Raw genomic sequence first — 22312 nt, 5'->3', positions numbered from 1 at the left:
TACATGACAATGGTCAAAGACGTCTATCTAGTGCATGTTTATATAGAAAAATAATTTTAAATAGACCAGATGGTCCCCTTTGGTGTTCAGGAATAGTTAATAGGCCATACTAGGCATGTCTGCCCAGCTATTTCTTTGTTTACAAACTGAGCACCAGTGTGTGGGGCTAAGGGTGCGATGATGTAAAGTAGATGTTGATGTTGTTGCTCTAGAGGCTGTCATGAATTAATGAGCCCCAGTGACGTAGGGAAGTCTCGGAAGTATCTTTCAATAAATGCTTTTTTGCATTGGCGATTAAGTTTTGAGTTCTGAAATTTACAGTATGTTTTTATAGTAGAATGACCTCTTATATGTCAAAATATCAAGGAAAATTTGATTCTCAATGACATGACCCCTTTAAGCAAGATAGTATATTTGCATGCACGTTTTTAGTTCACATTTTCGGTTATCAGAGAGAACCAATTAAGACTGCTTCATTGGCATTATTAGTTTATGCTTATAGTTCATTATAGTGTCTCCTTTGTTTTCGACAGCCCCTTTTGGTGGCCCTAAGGCGGCGTTGTAGCCTGAAGAGCAGTCTGCCAACCATCTATGAGTACACAGAAGGTCAGCCCTATTGCTATCGCATGGAGAGCTCCATTGAAGAACCCAGCCACTATGAAGAAGAAGACGAGGTAGAGGAGGACCTGGAGCCATGGAGTATTGGGGAACAGAAAAGTTCAGGTAGTTTTACCTTGCACCATTGCGAGAGGTGAATCGCTTTTGATTCTACCTAATAATGGGATGAAGATAAGAAAGATTGAGAGATCTCTCTGCTCTCTGCGCACCATTTCTCCCAGTCAACACCTTTTAACTTCTCCCTCCTCCACTGCAGCTCGATGAGTTGCCCATTGTGGTTATATGTGAACCAACACCATCAAATTCCCAACAGCACTTATGACAAATGGGATGACTAACCATCTGAACACAGCAAACGGTGAAACACGCTGATTCAAAACTTTTCAAAAGCTTCACCATCAACTTACTGTGTTGGCAGATGATGCTCCTTAACACAACGCGGTTCATTGGAGAGGGCCACAGAGAGGTTTGTAGAAGAAGCTTTCTAATGCCCCTATTCACTCACAAAGAACCAGTGATGGACAGGAAAAATCCCAGTGTTTGAGGAGTTAGTTGACTGACTGATGCATACCAATGGTGGATTTGAAGCTCTGATGACCCAGCTTGTAAGTAAGGTATGGTTAACGTGGGGTCTGGTAGGTTTGGTCGTATTTGTCAGTGTTGCATTTCTGAGGCCATCTCTGCCGCTGCAGACTAGACCTATCGCCACTCTGTGTGTGCTCTACTAATCTCCCAACAAAAGCCATGAAACCTGCTCTACAGACTATACAACCAACCCACCGTCACTTGACAAAGGCAAAACTGCTAGGTCAAGACTTTTGCATTTTTCCCCCCCTTTCCAAAATGTTCACTTGTGAATACCCACACATCATTTGTTGAGTAATTGTGATGATACAAAAAGGTAACGCTGTTGAATTGCCAGTAGCTGGTTTTTTATTGTCTAATAATAGTGAAGAAAGCTATCTTAGAAGACAACAGGTACATTTGAACAAAAATGAGAGTTTACAGAATGGTTAAGCTCATCATTTTATGTTAAGTCATAGTATAACTTTTAAATATACCTCTTAAATATGTCTTGCTGTGTCAACAAAGACTGTTGTTTTCATTATTCCCCTCTTTTGGAAAAAGGTGGTCAAGCATTCACTCAGAGAACTCTCTTCAATATTTACTTTAATAGTTCAATAATTACAGATATGCTTGTTGATTATTTGGCTAAATTTCCATAAGTATGTGTATTTTAATATTTCCGTGCTCATGCTAGTCTTTATAATCTATGTCTGGTAAACTTAACTAAAACTTATGAAATTTTGTCAAACATTCTTAACTTAACATCATCCTTTAAAAAGTAAATTGGCCTGTAATCCCCTGAAAATTCAGAATTTTAGTTGATCATAATTGGTTTTCAATATTTGGTTACATCCTTGATTGTAACACATAAAACAGTGTTTACACATAACTGTTTTTATCTTTAACATTAACCCTACTAAAGTGATTTTGCCAGACAAGTCATTAATGACAAAATCAAGAGATAAACTGTGCAATTAGTTGTATTTATGATTTTCACACTCAATTTTGAAATGTCTTTTAATGTAATTTAATGATCGCTAAATGGCCTTCGATTACCTGAGCACTTTAATCCGTATTTTAATCAGGTGTGCGATTGAAAAGCTCATTGTAGCATTACCATCTTGTGCAACACCAACATATTTCATAATTCATAGTTACGGTACTGTCCAGCACTTGTTTGCAGTTAAGGCTCAGATGATCGAATAGTTAAATGTAAGCATTATTTACGATGTATGTATTCTTTCTAAATGTGTCAAATTTGTGTGTACAGTATTTGTTTAATGTTATCTCAATGTTGTCTCAGTGTTGTTGTTGACTTTAGTAGGCTATTATAATATATGTATTGTAATATCCTGCAACATATACTGCCAAGTAAGGATCTCCACAAGGCCTCAATGAATATACAAATTAAATGTAAAATAACCTCTTGTATGTTGTGAAACTAAAACTTTGCTGAATATTTCTGAATATTAAATTAATTTAGATTATTTTATCATTTCAAATTTCATTTGAAAGGCTTATTGTAAAAATTGAATTATTTGCATAGAGATTTGCATTTGTTGTTACTGCCCTGTGTCTAGATCATTGCAGTTACTAGCCTTGCGATCAGCTTATACGGATGTTTAACCTGCATAATGATGTTCTTGTTATTTATATAAATCATGATAAGATCTCAACACACAGATTGCTAACATTATACACAGAGGCAAACACTTACACTCAGCTGAAGGTTATTATAATAAGGCAGCTTATTTTGTCATGTTGTTTGTGTAAGTTTGTATGAGTTATCTCTGTCTGTGTCATATACTGTTTCTTATGAACCTGTGCTTCAAGCATCATGTATTAAACAGTACTTTACAAGACTGTTCAATGACTCTGTAATAAAGTTTTATTGATAATCCCGAGGATGTGGCAAAGTAATAGTCGCGTGTTTATTTTCGAGGGATGGGTGATCAACATGAAAGCGTTTTATGCTTGAAAGTGCCTGTGGGAGGTGGTGATGTGCACATCTGTTGAGTGATGTCCTGGGCTAAACAGAGGAGACACAGATACTTTTTTTTATAATAGGGGTGGTGCTAGAATGTCTAAAAGCTTGAAGGAAAACATTCTTTAACGTTAAAGGAATAGAAATAGCATACGGGTTTGGAACAGTATAAGGGTGAATTACTAATGACAGAATTGTTATCTTTGGGTGAACTATGCCTTTAAAGCATCCCCACTTATTCACTGTAGCAGAATTCTAACATTTATGTAGACTTCTATCTGGATGCATAAAACACATTGCAGATGCCCAGCTCCACTTGAATACGAAGTTGAGCTTGTATGGTTCTTGTCTGTGTGCTTATGTGATTGTGAGTGCAAGAGTGTATATTAAATATCTGTAAACAGATCTTCAGAAGTGTGGACACTTGTTTTTGTCACAGTGATCTTAAACAAGATGCCTACACTCTTCTGGTCTATTACAATTGCTTGTGTAAACAGTAATACTTTCGAGATAGTCCGGTTGAGGTTTTGAGAATTATGAGTGTCGTGGTCTGTGTTGATGTGGCAAGCATACAGACCCACGGTACTGCAGAATAATTTCTGCCAAGGTCCTTGTCTGCCACCCCATGGCTAAACAAACCATAAAAACAAGAAAAGGGAGAGCCGGGTTGAAGGTCGATCCGGGTCACATTCCCAGCCAAGTACCATCTCTCATCTTTGATTCCACATTGCTCTGTCTATAAATAAAAAAATACATATTTTCAAAACAATAATAATAGAAAGAATAAAAGAAGCACAACTCACAATATTAAATAAATGTGTATGAACGTTCTACATTTTGTCTTATTCTTATAATTTATTCTCATGCTTACATGGTCTCATAACTTGAGAGGATGGAGATTGTGTGTTTACTGTAGATTATTTTCTGCTATGTGGTATAGTGTTTTTTGAGTAATATAATGTACCTGTATTATTCAGCGTTTAAGCTCTGAATAACAAGAGGCACATTGTCTTGTTTGCTTAGGAAATACTTTGCATAAAATTTTAATTTATAATGTTTCCGTGGAGTTTAATGCTATGAGCCCATGAAATGTCAGAGCATATTCAGGAAGTGGAAACCCCACAAGGCTGAACTTTCAAGGCTAAGTACTGAGAGAGATTTGTCATGTTTTACAATTTTGCCATCTAGTGGACAAAAATACAATATAAGTGTGTTTAGGTATATATAAGAAACAGAAATGCTTCAAAATATTATCAGTTTCAGTGAATTTCCTAAGCAAAACTCAACAAGTTTTGGTCAATTAAACTATTAAATTGTCAAAGCCGTACAGAGCTGAAAAATTCTTCTTAAAATATGTATGTTCAATAGAAGAAATAAACTTATACACATCTTAGATGGCATGAGGGTGAGGAAATGATAAATGAGTGAACTGTCCATTGAAGTTTTTTCCAAAAGAGTGGCATATACAATTGAATAACGTATGATTGTCCAATGGATTTCTTGATTGCATCTTTCAAAATTGCTAAACCATCCAGCTTGAAGACTAAAAGACTTCAAGGGGCGGCTGTGGCTCAGTTGGTAGTGCGAGTCGTCCACTAATCGCAGGGTTGGTGTTTCAATTCCCGGCCCACATGCCGAAGTGTCCATGGGCAAGACACTGAACCCCAAGTTGTTCCAAATGGCAGGCTAGTGCCTTGCATGGCAGCTCTGCTCTCATTGGTGTGTAAATGTGTTTGTGAATGGGTGAATGCGTAAAGCGTTTTGAATACCGGTAAGGTTAAAAAGGCGCTATATAAGTGCAGACCATTTTACCATTCAATGAGATGCAGATTTAAGGTGATTTCTTTTCAATCCTACTTCCATCACAAGAAAATTATAAATACATAAACCCAAACACACAGCCTTAAAGGTATAGATCAAACAAAAATTTTAATTCTGTCATCATTTACTCACCCTCCCATTGTTTCAAACAATTGTATGACTTGCTTTCTTTCATGAAACACAAAAGGAGATGTTGAACAGAATATTAGCCTTAGTCCCCATTCACTTTCATTGTATGGAGAAAACAAAATGCAAATTGAAAGTGAATGGTGACTGAGGCGGTCATTCTGCCTAACATCTCCTTTTATCAATTTTCATTTTTGGGTAACCTATCCCTTAAGTGACCTTACACACCATCACACATATGTCTTCTTACAGTTTCATTCACTTTAACCAAAACTACTGTTTCAACAATTATCAATGATAACATCAAGACAAACGGCTCCATATTTTTCCACTGAGGATCTAAACGCACTTAAACGTGCACACTCGAGGATTCACATTGAGTATTTATGCGCATCACAGTTCCTGTCTTTTCTTCAGTATGATATTCCGCACAAGCATTGTGGCTTCCTTTCGAATGTCCTCGATGGGCTCCTCTGGCTTCCAGAAACGCACCACCTGTCCCTCGGTATTCACAAGAAACTTCCAGAAGTTCCATTTCGGTATTCTCTGGATTGAATCTACATATTTCAAAAAGACAACATATTAAACCCTGACACCACTGTACATTGGCGAGTTTATAATATGACATTTAATAAGGAATTACCAGAGTTATTCTTAAGATTTGTTTCACTTAGCACATGTATCACAAATACATCAGACAAAGAGCAAACTTAACCAATAAAATCTGCAACTTTTCTGAAAGCCCTGAGACAATCATTATGCACAATGCACTCTACATGGCTAATGTGGACACCCAACACCACACCCATGTGTAGGCTACTTGTTAGCATTTAATTTCAAACCCATGGCCATTATAGTGAGTTGGTCCTCTATTTGCTGCTATAACAGCCTTTTTTCTTTTGAGAAGGCTTTCCACTAGATGTTGGAACACGACTGCTGGGATTTGTTCACTTCTAGACACAAGAACATCAGTGAGGTCAGGCGCTGAGTGTTGTTCCATTTCATCCCAAATGTGTTCAATGGGGTTCACGTCTGGGCTTTGTGCAGGGCAGTGTAGATCACATCAGACTCAGTAAAGCATTTCTTTATGGACCTCACCTGGTGCTGCACATGGGCATTTTCATGCTGGATTAGACAATGGCCCACCATTGGAATGATATTGGAATGATATTCCGGACATTATTCAAAAGGAATTGCAAATTGTATTTGCAATTGCGTTTTCAATTTGTGGACGCATAAAATGTGACATAATCCAAACGCAATTGCAAATCGCGCATTACGGTTTGCATTTTTGTTTAAGCGAACGCACAGTGACTGCCAGATTTCAAATGGAAAAGCAAAGTCCGTTTGCAACTGTGTTTCCCATATCTTACGAGTTTTGGCCCAGTCATATTTAAATAGCAATTTGAATTACCACGTCTGCTTTTTCACTTTCTCAGCGTCGCGTATGTAGCCAGCCAAAACTCAAATGGAATACTAATTCCCTTAGTATTTCCATTGATGCCTTACATGGAAACCTGTCAATCAGGGTCAAGGGTGGGATTATGCTATGGGGCGTGTTTGTCTTGGGAAGTGACATCACTCACAGTCTATCAGGATCAATAATTAGCACTGCACTTTATTCATCTATAATCTCACACTGGACTGTCAACATATTCTCCTCAATATACTACTTCATAGATATATATTTCATATACTCCTACTTATTGTATTGTATATTGTGTGTATTGTTTACTGTACATTGTATATAATTATTGTGTTGTGTAAGTATGTGTACATTTGACCTGTAAATTGTGTTGTGTAAGTATGTTGTTTATTGTAATTGGTATATGTCTCGTCACTGTCATGACTGCTATGTTGCTCGGAACTGCACACAAGAATTTCACCTACTGTTGCACTTGTGTACATGGTAGTGTGACAATAAAGTGATTTGATTTGATAAACCGGCGTCTGTTCAGGGCATCACCTCTTGACCGTCGACTGTGAGTGACGTCACTTCCCAAGACAAACACGCCCCATAGCATAATCCCACCCTTGACCCTGATTGACAGGTTTCTGTGTAAGGCATCGGAAATGGAAATACTAAGGGAATTAGTATTCCATTTGAGTATTAGAAAATCAGTTATTTTGAATTCTTATAATAAAGGTGGCTTAAATTTCATTGATTTTGATTCTCTTAACAATACCTTAAAAATTAATTGGCTTAAACGTTTCCTTCACAATCAATCTTCTATTTGGAGTATAATCCCAAAATATATTTTTTCTCAATTAGGAGGTATACATTTTCTTTTAATGTGCAATTATTCAATTAGTAAACTTCCTGTCAAACTTTCCAATTATCATCAGCAGATGCTTATGGCTTGGAAACTTATTTACAAGCATAATTTCTCGCCACACAATTTTTTAATTTGGAACAACTGTAATATTCTTCATAAGAGGAAATCTTTATTTCTTGAAAACTGGTTCAATAATGGGGTGATATTAGTAAACCAGCTATTTGATAGTGAAGGTAATTTATTTAATTATTCGATTTTGTTTCAGGATACCAATTCCCAGTATCTAGTAAAGAATTGAATATAGTTTTCAAGGCCATCTCTTTGGAAATCTGTATGCTGTTTAGAAACAATAATAGTGCTACAGTGACTTCTGTTTCTCCCCTAGCCCTGAATCTACTGTGGTTGGTTCTATTTGTTTTTCAATACATAAATCCAATTATAAAATTAGGTCATTATTTTTGGACCCTGTTACTTCAATTCCTTCCTCCATTTCTTATTGGAATAACCTTTTGATGATATTAAATGGTCATATGTTTGGTCACATCCTCAGAAATTCTTTCTAACTAATAAAGTTAAAGAAATATCCTATAAAATTATTCATAGATTTTATCCAGTTAAATACTTTTTTAAAGAAATTTAGAAATGATATTGATACTTCCTGCTCTTTTTGTGAAGCCTCCTCTGAAACTGTTGATCATTTGTTTTGGGATTTATGTAACTTTTCTTTATCATATAGACACATTCTTTTTGGATTTTATGTTAAAGACAAGAATCTAATTAATGCATGTTTTTGTATAAACCTTCTTTTATATATTGGAAAGTTTCATATCCATAAATGTAAATATATGAAAGGTAAACCCCACTTTAGCTTTTTCAAAGAAGAATTGAAGATGTATTTAAATACAATTTCAACTTCTGTTAACAAGAAAGCAATGAAAACATCCAGAATTAGTGCCATGTTTAATATTCTCTCTTAATGTTTTTTTTCTTTTGTGCCCTCTTCTTCTTTTTTTTTTCTTTCTTCTCTTACTCTCTTTTCTTTTTAGACTATTGTTGAATATATTTAAATTTCTTTCACATTTCCTCTCTTAATGTATTCTGAACCATAATTTCTCTTTTGTTTTGAAAGATTGTTTATATTTCTTGTATGGATCGTCTTGTTCTGTTTGTTAATATTGCAAAAAAAAATAGTATTCCATTTGAGTTTTGGCTGGCTACATACGCGACGCTGAGAAAGTGAAAAAGCAGACGTGGTAATTGAAATTGCTATTTAAATATGACTGGGCCAAAACTCGTAAGATATGGGAAACACAGTTGCAAATGGACTTTGCTTTTCCATTTGAAATCTGGCAGTCACTGTGCGTTCGCTTAAACGAAAATGCAAACGGTAATGCGCGATTTGCAATTGCGTTTGGATTATGTCACATTTTATGCGTCCACAAATTGAAAACGCAATTGCAAATACAATTTGCAATTCCTTTTGAATAATGTCCGGAATATCATTCCATACCCCACACTTATCTTGTTATGCTGTTTAAGGTTAGTCATCCCTTGAAGTAGGATGCCCACACACATTTGCCTATGTAGCGTACAATGTAAACAGACCAGACTGTGTTATTTAAATCATTTGCATGTATTATTCAGTATTTGCCAACCTGTGATGAATTTGAAGGCAGGCTCCGCCTCTGACCCCATTATTTTGATCTTGCTAAAGATGGGAAACGTCACACCATAGTTGGATTTTGCAAAAGCCTCAATTTCTCGACTGGTACCTAATTCGGTGTCACCGTATTGTGCGCAAGGAAAGGCGAGCACGTTGAAATGCGACGTGCCGAGCTCTCGGTGAAGTTCTTGCAGAGCCCGATAATTCTGCTCCGTTAACTCGCTTCCACTCGCCACGTTTACAACCAGAGAGACCTATTACCACAGACAGCGAGTCGTTCAATGAAAAGACCGTCACATTTAGGCACATAAGGACAATAATGCATTTGTCAAAAGACTAAAAATGACAAGTTGCCTATTTAAATTGAAAGTTTTCTGCACGTGAACTTGCATAACTTACTTTGCCTCTGTATTTCTCCAGTGAGACGTTCCTCCCTCTTGCGTCCTTCACTTCGTACGAGTAGAAATCTTTCTGTTTTCGCGACTTTGATAGTTTACTCTGGAATAGATACAGTGAGCCCATGCACACGGCGACACTTAGTAAGACTTTGAAAAGTCGAGCTCTTGTGGCGGATGATTTGGTGGGGTATCCCCCGAGCGCCTCCATGTTGGAGGAATGAATAAATGGAGAAATCTGGGTGGAAAACCCGGAGATTGCGCATCAGCCGAAGGATTTGAGGCATCATGTTACACGATAGTAAAAGCGTGGAGCAACTAATGTCAACCTGCCATCAACCGATACGTGTATAAACACGTATATTTTCAGTATAAACCGAAAACCTATTTGGTTTTTAGCAATAAGTGTTAAAAAAGCAGATTTTATTACATTGCTATTACATTGTAATACATCAACCTTTTCCGAATTAAATATTTTTCAAATTTAAATAAATATTCTAGGTTTGATAAAAGTTCAACTTAATCGACAGCATTTGTGGCATAATGTTGATTACCACAAGAAATAATGTTCGACTCCACTCTCAAAAACAACTAAAAAACAATTGAGGCACTTACAATGGAAGTCAATGGGGCACATTTCAAAGGCCGAAGCTGTGTGAAGCTCATAATTGTATAAAAAGCACTTGCATTAATTCTTCTGTTAAAACTTGTGTATTATTTGAGCTGTTAAGTTGATTAAATCTTTGTTTTTATGGTCGTTTTAGGGTTTACATCGTCATGGCAACACATTTGTAAAATTGGATAGAACACATAAAAGCCATTTAATCACACTCAAATCATGTTAACACACATATCTCATGTCTTGTTGCTACTCTTGAGACAGTATTTTAATGTTTATGAAATGGCCCCATTCACTTCCATTGTAAGTGCATCACATTTTTTTAAAGGAGAGACAAATTTCAGCCTAAACACTGTAGCAATACAACAAAAAGATGGTAATACCATGATATATAGGCCTTGCATGGAACTAAATAATTACCATTAATATACTTTCAAAGAATACAATGATACTATCATGTTCATGTCCCAAAAACATAGTATTGACATGTTCAATATGATAAATATCCAAAACATTTTGTAGTACTATGATACATTCCAGTTGAGTGGTGGTGGTGTAGTGGTCTAAAGCACATAACTGGTAATCTGGTAATCAGAAGGACACTGTGGTTCGAGCACCACAGCCACCATTATTGTGTCCTTGAGCAAGGCACTTAACTCCAGGTTGCTCCGGGGGGATTGTCCCTGTAATAAGGGCTCTGTAAGTCGCTTTGGATAAAAGCGTCTGCCAAATGCATAAATGTAAATGTAAATGTAAATGTAGTTAGTATTATTATTACATTGATTGAAGGAGATCCTATAGTATAGATATAGTATTTTGGCAGAAACTGTTCCTCTCTACATGCATGTAGAATTGAAAAAGGCCACGAATGTAGTTTTCATACACAAAATACAATTTATTTTAGCCTGCACACCTCACGCAGTACATGTTATAACACATAAATTGTTAATTTTATGTCCTGGTGGTCAGCAAGTGTGACATTAGCAGCCTAAAGACGATTGACAACAGTGATCCCAGATGCTGGGAGCTCCTGATCAAGGAGGCGGAAGAGCATGGCACATTTGTTTCGTTGGGAAATGTTGCCCAGAGTGTGATGCAAGTGTGCCTGTAGGTAGTATACATCTCTCATCCGCTCTTTACAGTCAAGACGGGAGAAATACACCGCTGCCTCATCCAATGTGTCCACAATTAGTTCCATAGCTGTCAGAAAGACAATATTTAAACAATTGGGAAATCTAGCATTACAGCAACGCCCTTAAGAATGTGCAAAGGAAGAAAAGCATGACTCAGTACCAGACAGTTTGTGTTCTTGAGCAGCAATTCCTGCCAGCGCCATCTGACAGCGAGCAGCCAGTAACAGAGCTCTGCCCTTGTCTATCAGTGCACCGTGAGCCAACACAGACTCCAACACATCCTGCACCAGTACAAGTGCTTGTTCAGGGATCCCCAACATAAGCTGAGAAGAGAGCAATAGGGGAGTGCAGTCCTTTTATGCTTTTTTGTTTTTAAACTGAAGTCAAGGTTCTGGAGTTTGTTTTTGTATAAGCATTTGAAAGTCAGTTTAAGGCATGTGGCTTGCAGCCACATTTTCCCTGCATGCGTTGATGTATTTGTCTTACCTGTGTAAATGCCAGGTGTAACACAGCTTCTGAGGCCATGCTCTGGAGGTTGTGTTGGCGTGACAGAGCAAGAGCCTGTAATAATAATGGCAGAGCGGTCGCAAAACCGGACGAGTCCCAATGGAGTTCTGCAGATGCCAGCATCACCCTGTGACGCAAACATACTTCAGAATTAAACAGAAGCAACAGAGCGACACAAGTTCAACAAAACGTGTTTCTTATGATCAGATACAACTATATTGTATGCCTTTTCATAAATACCTGATAATCATCACTGTGTTCTTACTCTTCTCATATTGCTGATGCAGATGCTGTAGAATCTTCGAGGCCTCAGATGGCCGATTTAGAGCTTTCAGCAACTGGGCTTTTCTGGACAGACATGAGCAGAAACTGACACATGAACAAGTATAACAATTGTATGTGTTCAATCTGCTAAAATCAGTGTTGGGCAAGATCATGCAAGTTCCTAAAAGTAATCCACTACAGAATAATAATTACTTTTATAATTATAATCAGATTACTTCATGGGAAAATTACATTCCTACTTTTAAATTACTTTTGAAAATTCCTACTAATAATTTTCAGAGAAAAGTTTGTTTTTCTGCTCAATGAATTCAAAATGTCTATTTACTCTTTGTCCATTGATGAACAATGAGTGATTTTACAAGCACATTAAGGCGCAGTCACATTTACTTTTGCACAGCGAAATTGAAACCAGCAAAAAACAAATTCCCAAGCAGACCATTTTTAATGCTGCACTATTTACTCTGTGTGTGTGATGAATTAAACTTGATGCTAAAATTAGATCCTTTACCCATTGAGAATAGCTGTAACCGAAGCTCAGCCCACACGGAGGTCACTGCCAAACCAAGCAACTTCCTTTTGGTCAACATGGTGAATTCGCCTTTCAAAGTTCACCAAACTTGAACACCACGCGAAGTCCGCGAGGGGAAATTCTTCGCCACTGGAAGTTCATCGCACAAAATTCAGAATCGCACGGATTCCCATTTAAATTACTTTATTATGCCCGCAGAATTTTGACGTGCAAAGGTAAATGTAACCACAAATTTACAGCGTTTATACTTAATAAGCCGACAAGGTGTGGACATTTAACGTGTAAGCGCTTTCCTTTATTAAATGTCCACACCTTGCGGTAAGGTCATCAATGGGTTAAGTAAAAAAAAGATTTGCGCACAGATTTTTTCCCTTTACCCCAATTTCGCATTGCAAGTAAAGACCTTTTCCAGCATTCTCACATGATTATCTAATGTGCGCAAATGTTGTGCACATGCTTGTTTACATTTTGACATCAAAAGCAGATACTAGTAAGTAGGAATGCACAGATATGAAAATGTTTGACCGATACTGATTTGAACAAAAACCAGTTACGATACCAATATCTAATTTTGTCATCAGATCACGGTTTTACTTCGTAATGCTTACAAAATATATAAAGAAGTACAAAAGCTTTTTTACTGTTCTAACAATAAATAATTTCCAATACATCTAATTTCCGATATCTCAGAAGTCAAAGTCTGCTGGTTTCAAAGTGTTTTGGGTGGTTTCCCTCATTGTGTTGCTTACAGGTAAGGGCCGGTTTCAAATCTGTCATGCTCGTTTATTGTGTTTTTTTTCCGCATTAATGTGAAAACAAGAACAAGTTCTTAGGAGTGCTAACCCTTCTACATTTTGTGTCTATTATTATTTCTGGATTGTGCTTTTGAATTCACAGTTTTTACAAAACGTGTTACTAATTAATTATAAATTAATCATTGGACCATACCTGTACAATCCCTCTGTGCTGTTTAAGGCAGAGATAGCTGTGACGTGAGGTTCTGCCAAGTGGTATTTCCCATCATTCATAGCTTTCTCAAACTGAATCTTTAGATCACATAGCATCCAGAGCTGTTAAAACATATAATTGATGTGAGCTGCTGATGCTGATCTGTGCTCATTTATTTATTTAGTTAGTTTTAATGCCATATCAGCAACTAGGCTATTCACATGGCAAACAAGGGTTCGTCACTACATATTTGTAATATTAGATAAGACAATTAAAGTTTATACAAGATAAAAACTGTAAAATCTGTTCAGATGCTACTTTAAAAAAAATATCTATTAAACAAGTCTCTGTATAAAAATGTTGTCCGATAGTTCTAAAAGTTTTACAATTCAGTAGAATGTGCTTGATGGTCATAGGGGTTTGGCAAGGTATACATATGGAAAGATCTTCACCAGTCAGTAAAAACGCATGTGTTAGTCTTGAATGGCCCAGTCGACATCTGGTAAACACTTATTTGGTCATGCCTAGATTTATAATTTTGAGTGTCATTTCTTTGGATCCTGGGGTTTATTTTGAATAATGTATTGCGGTTGCACTCATTCCATTCTGATTGACACTTATTGGTGATATACAAGTTTATTAATGGCCTGAGGTCAGAGGGTGGTATCAGACATTCTGAGACCTCCAAGTTTAATGCCCCTTTTGCAGCTGTATCTGCTTTTTCATTTCCTGCCAGACCAATATGTCCCGGCACCCAACAGAGGATAATGTTGAAGCCCTTCTTCTGTAGTTTCGTCCTCGGCCCTGCTCAATGTTTTCCAGTGCCAGTAGCAGCGCTCAGGCCTCAGCTGTGAAGACAGAACTCGGTTCTGGAATATGTATGCCGTATTGTTGGTCTCCAATCACTACTGCTGCTGCTGACACACTATTATCCATTTTGGATCCATCTGTGAATACTGTGCTATGGAGTGGGAGACTACATTTCAGTACCATGTATTCCTGTTGAAACACATTGGGGGGAGTTTCTGCCTTTTTTAGTTGTGCCAAAGCCATAGAAATGGTTGGTTTTCCAAAGTCCAGGGGGGGGGGGACAGGCCAAAAATGATACTGTCTTATGTTGTCCAGATTGGTGTTCAAGTTCTCAAAGTACGGTTGAATCCATATTCCAAAAGGTTTGATCGCTTTTGGTCTAGTTTCATACAGTTGAGAACATTCTGGTTGAAATACTGGTGTAGAGGCCAGATTAATTTGATTTGCTTTGAATTTGACCGCATATTATAAGGCCAGTTTCAGGCACCTATTCTGGAGGGAAGGTTCACCGGCTGCTATATAAAGGCTGTGAATGGGGCTTGATCTGAAGGCTCCAAGAGCTAGACGTATTCCCTGGTGGTGTATTGTGTCAAGTGTTCGAATGTATGACTTCCTTGCCTGACCATACACAATACTCCCGTAATCCCGTCGGGAACTGATTAATGTTCTATAGAGGCGTAAAAAAACGGTAGCGTCTGCACCCCATTTTGAATTGGCCAAAACTTTTAAAATATTCATTGTATTAAAAAAAATTTCCTCAACATCTTCATAGCTGGGATAAAGGTTAATTTATTATCACAGAAAAGGCCTAAGAATTTGAAGTCCTTCACTACTTTAATGGGTTCTCCCTCCATACTCAACTCTTGATCGGGATCTGATCTGTGCTCAACTGACCAAGTTTAAGTTGGTTTTGGCAGGCGGCTTACCTTGGCATGTTGGGTATGAGGAGGGAACTGTTGTTTTAAGTGTTTCATAATGTCACCTACAACATCATACAGGCCCTGGCGATTGCAGAAGACACACACATCTTAATACAGACTTTAAAAATATGCCTGCCGTTCAACAAGGAATGATATGTGGACATCATGTAGCCAGATTCTGTTTGGTAAAAAAGCTGTTGTTGTTGATGTGAGGGAAGGCACCTGATCAGCATGGAGCTCTGCCAGATGGCAGAGGGTGACGGCAAAGGCCTCTGTGTTGTTCTGCTGTACACCAAAGTTCACCTGCTCCAGACTGTTCATATTTAATAGGAGTTGAGCCTGTTGCCGTGACATAGTGCTACAGACAACACAACGGAAAAACAGCCGCCTTAAACCACTTCAAACAATGTTTTGATAGGAAACAAAGCTGGGATTGGAGGAGGTAATTTAATACAACAAAGCATCAAATACAACATCTATCTTAAACACCCCAGATCGTGCCCTAACTAGGTGTGATACATTAGGTCTCATCAAGTAATTTCTTTGTTTTTTCAGCTTAGCATGGAAGATATTGGATACATTTTCTGCTTTGGCTCTTCCATTAATTTCATATTTCAATAAAATTACATTGTAGGATCAAAATAAAAATTGGCCCTAAAAACAGATGATTAAAAACATCTGTACGTTGGAGGATGTATGAATACTAAATCTGACCTTTTGCCATACATCCTCCATATGGAGGTTGTCTGGGCCAGGCTAATCTCGATGAGCTCAGAGAGGCTTTGCTTCCAGTGCATGATGTTGGTCCCCCGCAGGGCATCCAGCAGCTTATTGGCTGGCATGCCCTGCTTTGCTCCCTGCTGAACCAGGGATTGAATGCCTAGAGATGCTAAATACTGCAAAAGAACAAGATATGTTAATATTGTCTGCTATAATTGTGAATGATGCCATATATTATGTCTTATGGTTTCACATTCACATATAATGACTCAAAGCATTTCACAAAAACAAAAAAAGTTTTCATAAGCTATTTTTTGGAACAATTTGTTTTTACATTTTCTCCCCAATTTGGAATGCCCAATTCCCAATGCGCTCCAAGTCCTCTCGGTGACGTAGTGACTCGCCTCAATCTGGGTGGCGCAGGACAAATCTCAGCTGACACCATGTCTAAGACCGTCAATCCACGCATCTTATCACATGGCTTGTTGAGCGCATTACCGCGGAGACATAGCACATATGAAGGCTTCATGCTATTCTCCACGACATCCATGCACATCTCACCCCACCGAGAGCAAACCACATTATAGTGACCACGAGGAGGTTAACCCATATGACTCATCCCTCCCTAGCAACCGGGCCAGTTTGGTTGCTTAGGAGACCTGGCTGGAGTCACTCAGCATGCCCTGGATTCAAACTCGCGACTCCAGCCCCCCGAAAGCCTTCAGTTTTAGGATTTACTTACAGGGAGACAAAAGTGTGCAGCGATTTTTACAGAGTCTTCAGTTAGTACCACACTATCCGATCCTTTCATCTGTTCTAGTGTGTACAGCCAACTCTAGAACAAAGTTACAATACAGAATCCTGTAAGTAGTACATATTTCAGAAAAAATACAAAGTGTGCAGCATATTCTGTTGACAGCTTTATGGGTACTCACAGTCACATAAATGTGCACAATCATTTCACTAAATAATCTTTAAAATTTAAAGTGAAATTTCACCCAAAAATGAAAATTCAATTATTTACACACCTAGCATTGTATGGACCTAGAAAGCGGGGACATTCTTCTAAACAAATCTTTGTTTGTTTTTAACTGAAGAAAGTATGTCATATACATCTGTGATAAAACTTATGAGAGAATTTTCATTTTTGGGTGAACTTTCCCTAGGAATGACAAAAAAAACACTCCTACCAGACAATGTTGGAGACAAACATGGTCGTTAGCTTCCTGTGCAATCCAAATAGCTTCCTGCAAAGCCAGACCAGCCTGTTGACTGCACACACATGCACAGAAATCTGCATTTAGCATTCAAATATCAGTTACAGTTTTACAACAATAGAAATTCAGAGATCAGAGGAAAAATTCCAATTGGCTGTCCCCTCTTTACCCACCAAAAATAAAATGTTTCGAACACAATGTAATGCTCAAAACACAATCAGGACAACCGATACCCACTAGTGTCCAAATCGGCAGTGCAGAGTTGCTAGATTCAGAACAGCATAGCGCAAACTGCGGCCATAGCTTTCATCTCCATTGTTCTTCCGCTTTGTCCTGGAGAGAATGAGACGGTCAAAATAGTGAAGGAGGCTGTGAGTGGAGATGTAGATATCCTGCACTCGCATGCTGTTCAGATAGCTCAGGTAATGCTGTAGCGAGAGACAGAGAAGGGGTAAATTATATTAAAAAGGGACATGTACCATGGTATTCGCCAATTAGTCAACTGGTTTGACCAATTCATTGAAAACAACCAACTCAGTAGATTGATTCGCTCCCAAATCAAACATCAGTATGGTTTTACTCTTTATAAGAGCAATATTTTGCTAATTAAATATTTTACAGAAGTTAAAAAAGTAGTAGAAAAATGTAGATTCTCTGTAAAAATGTCATGACCTTTCCATAACTTAAAGGGGTAGTTCACCCAAAAATGAAAATTCTCTCACCATATACTCACCCTCATGCCATCCCAGATGTGTATTACTTTCTTCTGCAGAACACAAATATTTTTAGAAGAATATCTCAACTCTGTAGCTCCATATAATGCAATTGAATGTTGATTAAAACTTTGTACCTCCAAAAAGCACATATTTTTAAGTCAGCATAAAAGTAATTCATATAACTCTTTTAATCCATGTCTTCTGAAGCAATCTAATCAATTTTGGATGAAAAAAAGACCTAAATGCAACACATTTTTCACTGAACACCTAGCCATTGCAGTCTCTAGCCACGATCATGATTTCAAGCTCGATTACACTTCGTAGTGCTTGATGAATGTGCAGAGAGCCAAATGGCACTATAGGAAATGTAATTGATTAATGTAAAAAATTAAACAAGATTTATTGTGGAAAACAGATGTTACATTTAATCTGTTCTCACCCAGAACCGACTGGCTCGCTTAAAACGACATTGATTTAACCACTGGATTATTTTATGCTGCCTTTGTGCTTTTTGGAGCTTCAAAGTTTTGGTAATCATTTGCATGCATTGTATGGACCTACAGAGCTGAGATAAAATCTTTGTTTGTGTTCAGCAGAAAAAAACAAATGGGATGGCATGATGAGAGAAATTTCATTTTTGAATGATCTATACCTTTAAGATCTGATTAATTTCCATGACTTTTCCAGCCTTAAAAAAAACCCCACACAATTTCCAGGTTCTGTACAAGAAAGTGAGTCAGCTCACAGCTTCAGCAAAGTCAGGGTTGAACTTGAGGATATTGTTGTGCTCGTACTGTAGCTTAGCTGGCGACAAGGCCTTGTTCTCATCGTTCTTCAGAAGGTATACCTGAGAAAAAAAATAGAAAAACACTGAAGCAAGTCACATCTGTTCATATGATGCAAAAACAAACTAGACAATGGTGTTCATGAAAGCAAAATTTGTTCTTAGTGAAGTTAAAGTGCCACTTTTAACAAACCTGGCGAGCGAGGAAGTATTCCGCCTGTTTCTGAGACAAAGGACCTCCAGTCTTATCAGATCTAAGATAAACAGAAAATAAACCCAGAAAGATCCACTACCATGATATTAACACAACCCTCAAATATATATCCCCATCGACCTCAGTTCAGACTGGTATAGAGATGATGTGTGCAGCTCATCTATGTGGTCAGCGTTGGGTTCTTCATTGCTCGTCAGTTCCATGTCTTCAGCAGGTAGTGCTGACAGCTCAGATTGGTCTTCAGAATGCCAATACAGCTGTAGGGACTTGTACAATTTATACACCTGACTGAAAGACAGTTTATTATAGGCCAGCAGCATCTGACGCACAAACAGGCCTAGAGAGAGACAAAAACATTTACCATTCATTTTGGTAATGCTAGTAGCACAGAAATTGCACACTTCACCTTTAACCCATGTACCTGGAGCATGAGTGGCATATTCTTAGTAAACAAACACATATTCATACCTACAACGCTTGTTTTGAATGCCTCAGAGTCACTGAAAGCATGTGGCAGAATGGTAAAGAAGTGCTCCATGTCCTCCAACTCTCCATTAGCTATCATAAACAACCTGAAAAAAAAGAAGGCAATAACTTTGTCAATGATTATAAACCACCCAAAATTTGAAAGTTTTTATTTGAAGAGTACAAACCTGAGTTTAACAGCAATGACCAAACGAAAACAGCTCTCCTCCAATTTCTTTAGAAACTGTTCTAGGGTCAGATCTAGACCCTTGTCACAAAACACATTAAACAGTATTTACATAAATCAAACACACATACTTATATTACTGTACGATATACACACCTGTTGTAAAGGTAGAATGAGTTTATTCAGGCGTCTTCTGTCTAGAAGTGCCATGGGTTTCGTTGTGGACATCTCATAGAGTAAAGTTAATATTAAGATCTTGTATGGAGTGACCCAGTCCTTTATACCAAAGACATTGGCGTTGACCACTCCATTGGTGATCATGGGGTTAAAATATAAACTTTCGTGCACGCTAGCCATTGCAGAAAGATCAGGCCCCTCTGGACTTCAGTTATTCCTCTCGTGGATCAGCAGAATTAATTCTATCGATTATCAGATATACTGGAATAAACTAGGATTTAATTTTGTTTATCTTACTGCATCTTATTTCATGGGTAATAACGGTGAGTACAAGAAAATTATGTTTAACCTCTCTTACATATAAACGTTTATAAAAACAAGTGAACATCTGATATATTTTTGGGGGGTTAATTAGCAACAGTTGGCATCTTCACATGCATCAATTACGGAGGCGTTTCTTCAAAATACCCTCTAGTTCCGTTTACGTATCAGGATGCACTGTACAACACAGAGATTGAATGTGCTTCAGGCCGATCAGAAGAGCACAGAGAAATCGATTGGGCGTGTTTAGGAGGGAACCCTCTGCCAGCATACATCTCGCGAGTGTTGCATTTGCTGTAGTTAACGTTAGGGTTACCGTTAGGTTTAGAGGTATGGTTGAGGTTAGATTTAGGGCAAATGATAAGTGTAGGGTTTCTGCGAGACATCAGATAAACAGAAAAAACACAGTGGACGAATTTCACGCGCCACTCTCGGGAGACATTTGCAGTCAGAGGGTTCCCTTTTGCAGTTGTGTTGTTTTTTCCCCTAATCATAAGATACATTTGACAGTTATGCAATGCCTCTTAATTCAGTGTGTGGTGGTTGAGCAAAATTTGGGAAGAAATCATGAGCTTTAACATCGTTTAAATGGAATCAGATCAACGCAGATCTGGCAATTTCTTTGACATACGGTAGATGGCGTCCATGTAGATAGGTTGATGTGACAGTTACATGAAATCACATTTTCCCCATGAAATCGAAACCATCTTCATGCAAAAGTATCTAAGAACAATAATACAGAAACGGAAAGTATTCTTATTACAAGAATATGCTTATCCTCTCTTAGGATAACCAATTGGATACCTATAACTTTTGTTATGAATGATTAACAACAATAATACTTTGTAAAAGTTTATACAATTTATGATATTGTTTTGTACGACTCCTGACTTTTCTTTTTTATCATCACTTTTTTCTGTACAATCATATGTCTAGATAATGTTCCTGATGTTGGTTACTAATGATGAACAGAAAACATAACTATATAATATAATATCTTAAAAATGTAATTGCACTTCATGTATGGATTATCTAACAGATAATTAATTCCTTGTCAAACTGGAGAAGGAAGAAGGCAGCACATTCATCACAGGTATAAGTATAATTATCTGAATATACAGGAATTACATAGTGTATAGGCCAACCTAGTATAGTACATACAGTACATAAAACATATAAAACACTAAATCTATTTGTTGTAATGTTAAAGGCCATAACAATGTTACTAGTTGTGATAGTTTCTGTTTATATTTGACTAAATAATGACTATTATTGTATCACTAATTAATGTAAATCACCGGAAAACACAACGTACTTACTGCTTACTTACACTGGCCATAAGTCTTTCAAAATAAATTTGCCCCTCACATCTGCACATAAGAATTCTGAAGCTTAAACCAATAATCATATTTAGCAGATATTTTGATAATATGTCTTGACATTTTTTATTTTAACTATTCACATCTATAAATAAATAAATAATAAACAGATTTACTAACTAAAAGTGTGGCACTATACAGTGGAAATGAACGGGGCCAATTGTTTAGAGGGTTTAAAGGCAGAGTTGTGAAGCTAATCATGTTATAAAAGCATAACATTCATTCTTCTGTAAAGTTTAATGTATTATTTGACCAAATAACTTTAATACATTATTGTTAAGTAGTTTAAAGTCATTTTTGCAGTCATTTTAGAGTTTCAGGGTTTATGGTGTTATGTCATCAAAATTTAAGCATTGTTAAAAACTTGTAAATAATAATGTAATATAACTTTACGGTTAGTAAACTTTTTTATTGCACTAAATCATGTTAACAATCATGTTAACATGCATGTTGTTTATGTCTTGTGGCTGTACTTTTGAAACAGTGAATATTTTAATTTTAAAGTTGACCCCATTCACTTCCATTGTAAGTGCCTCACTGTAACCTTGATTATTTATTATTTTATTTTTTTAAAGAAAAGAAGGGGTGATTCTAAATACATTTTTGTGGTAATCAGCATTATGCCACAAATGCTGTCGATTGAGCTTAAATTGTATTGAGGCCTGACAATTCTTTTAAAGGTCAGCAGTACATCAGTCATATCACTAAACAACAATAGGCCTACCCCATAATGATTCTGCTCATACTGCTTTAAGCAATTAGCTTTGCATGTTGACTAAAATTGGTTAAGAACCAGTTATCATTTATAGAATATATATATATTAGAATGACAACACATTCCTTTAATGAATTGTCAGTGACTCAGATGACACCCTCATTAATTACTCAGTACCTGAGTTGTGAATAACAACAACTGTTTTACAAACATTTT

The 22312-nt window shown here is 37.2% G+C and overlaps 3 protein-coding genes across 3 annotated transcripts in view; 1 reads left to right on the top strand and 2 right to left on the bottom strand.

Moving 5' to 3' along the window:
- Positions 1–3889, top strand: part of lrrc75ba (leucine rich repeat containing 75Ba) — a 51765-nt gene extending 47876 nt beyond the window's left edge. The window contains exon 5 of the mRNA XM_052093686.1: positions 534–3889. Coding sequence (XP_051949646.1) covers positions 534–755 — 222 coding nt within the window. The 3' untranslated portion in view covers positions 756–3889. The remainder of the gene's footprint in view (positions 1–533) is intronic.
- A 125-nt stretch (positions 3890–4014) lies between these two features.
- On the bottom strand, positions 4015–9674 carry gpx8 (glutathione peroxidase 8 (putative)). The gene is made up of 3 exons (XM_052093689.1): positions 9455–9674; positions 9048–9309; positions 4015–5673 (listed from the first exon to the last, which is right to left on the bottom strand). Exons 1-3 carry the CDS (start codon positions 9659–9661, stop codon positions 5510–5512), a joined length of 633 nt encoding a protein of 210 aa, XP_051949649.1. The 5' UTR covers positions 9662–9674; the 3' UTR covers positions 4015–5509.
- Positions 9675–10976: 1302 nt separating this feature from the next.
- LOC127620545 (anaphase-promoting complex subunit 5-like) lies at positions 10977–20155 on the bottom strand. Its single transcript, XM_052093690.1, has 17 exons — positions 19661–20155; positions 19506–19585; positions 19321–19424; positions 18973–19189; positions 18832–18892; positions 18600–18701; positions 17376–17566; positions 17112–17193; positions 16664–16756; positions 15916–16097; positions 15424–15559; positions 15208–15282; positions 13472–13593; positions 11950–12057; positions 11689–11836; positions 11363–11525; positions 10977–11269 (listed from the first exon to the last, which is right to left on the bottom strand). Exons 1-17 carry the CDS (start codon positions 19859–19861, stop codon positions 11058–11060), a joined length of 2277 nt encoding a protein of 758 aa, XP_051949650.1. The 5' UTR covers positions 19862–20155; the 3' UTR covers positions 10977–11057.
- Positions 20156–22312: the final 2157 nt, after the last annotated feature.

This window comes from Xyrauchen texanus, chromosome 27 (assembly GCF_025860055.1).
Source record: "Xyrauchen texanus isolate HMW12.3.18 chromosome 27, RBS_HiC_50CHRs, whole genome shotgun sequence".
NCBI lineage: Eukaryota > Metazoa > Chordata > Actinopteri > Cypriniformes > Catostomidae > Xyrauchen > Xyrauchen texanus.
This window is presented reverse-complemented; position numbering and strand designations above follow the sequence as displayed.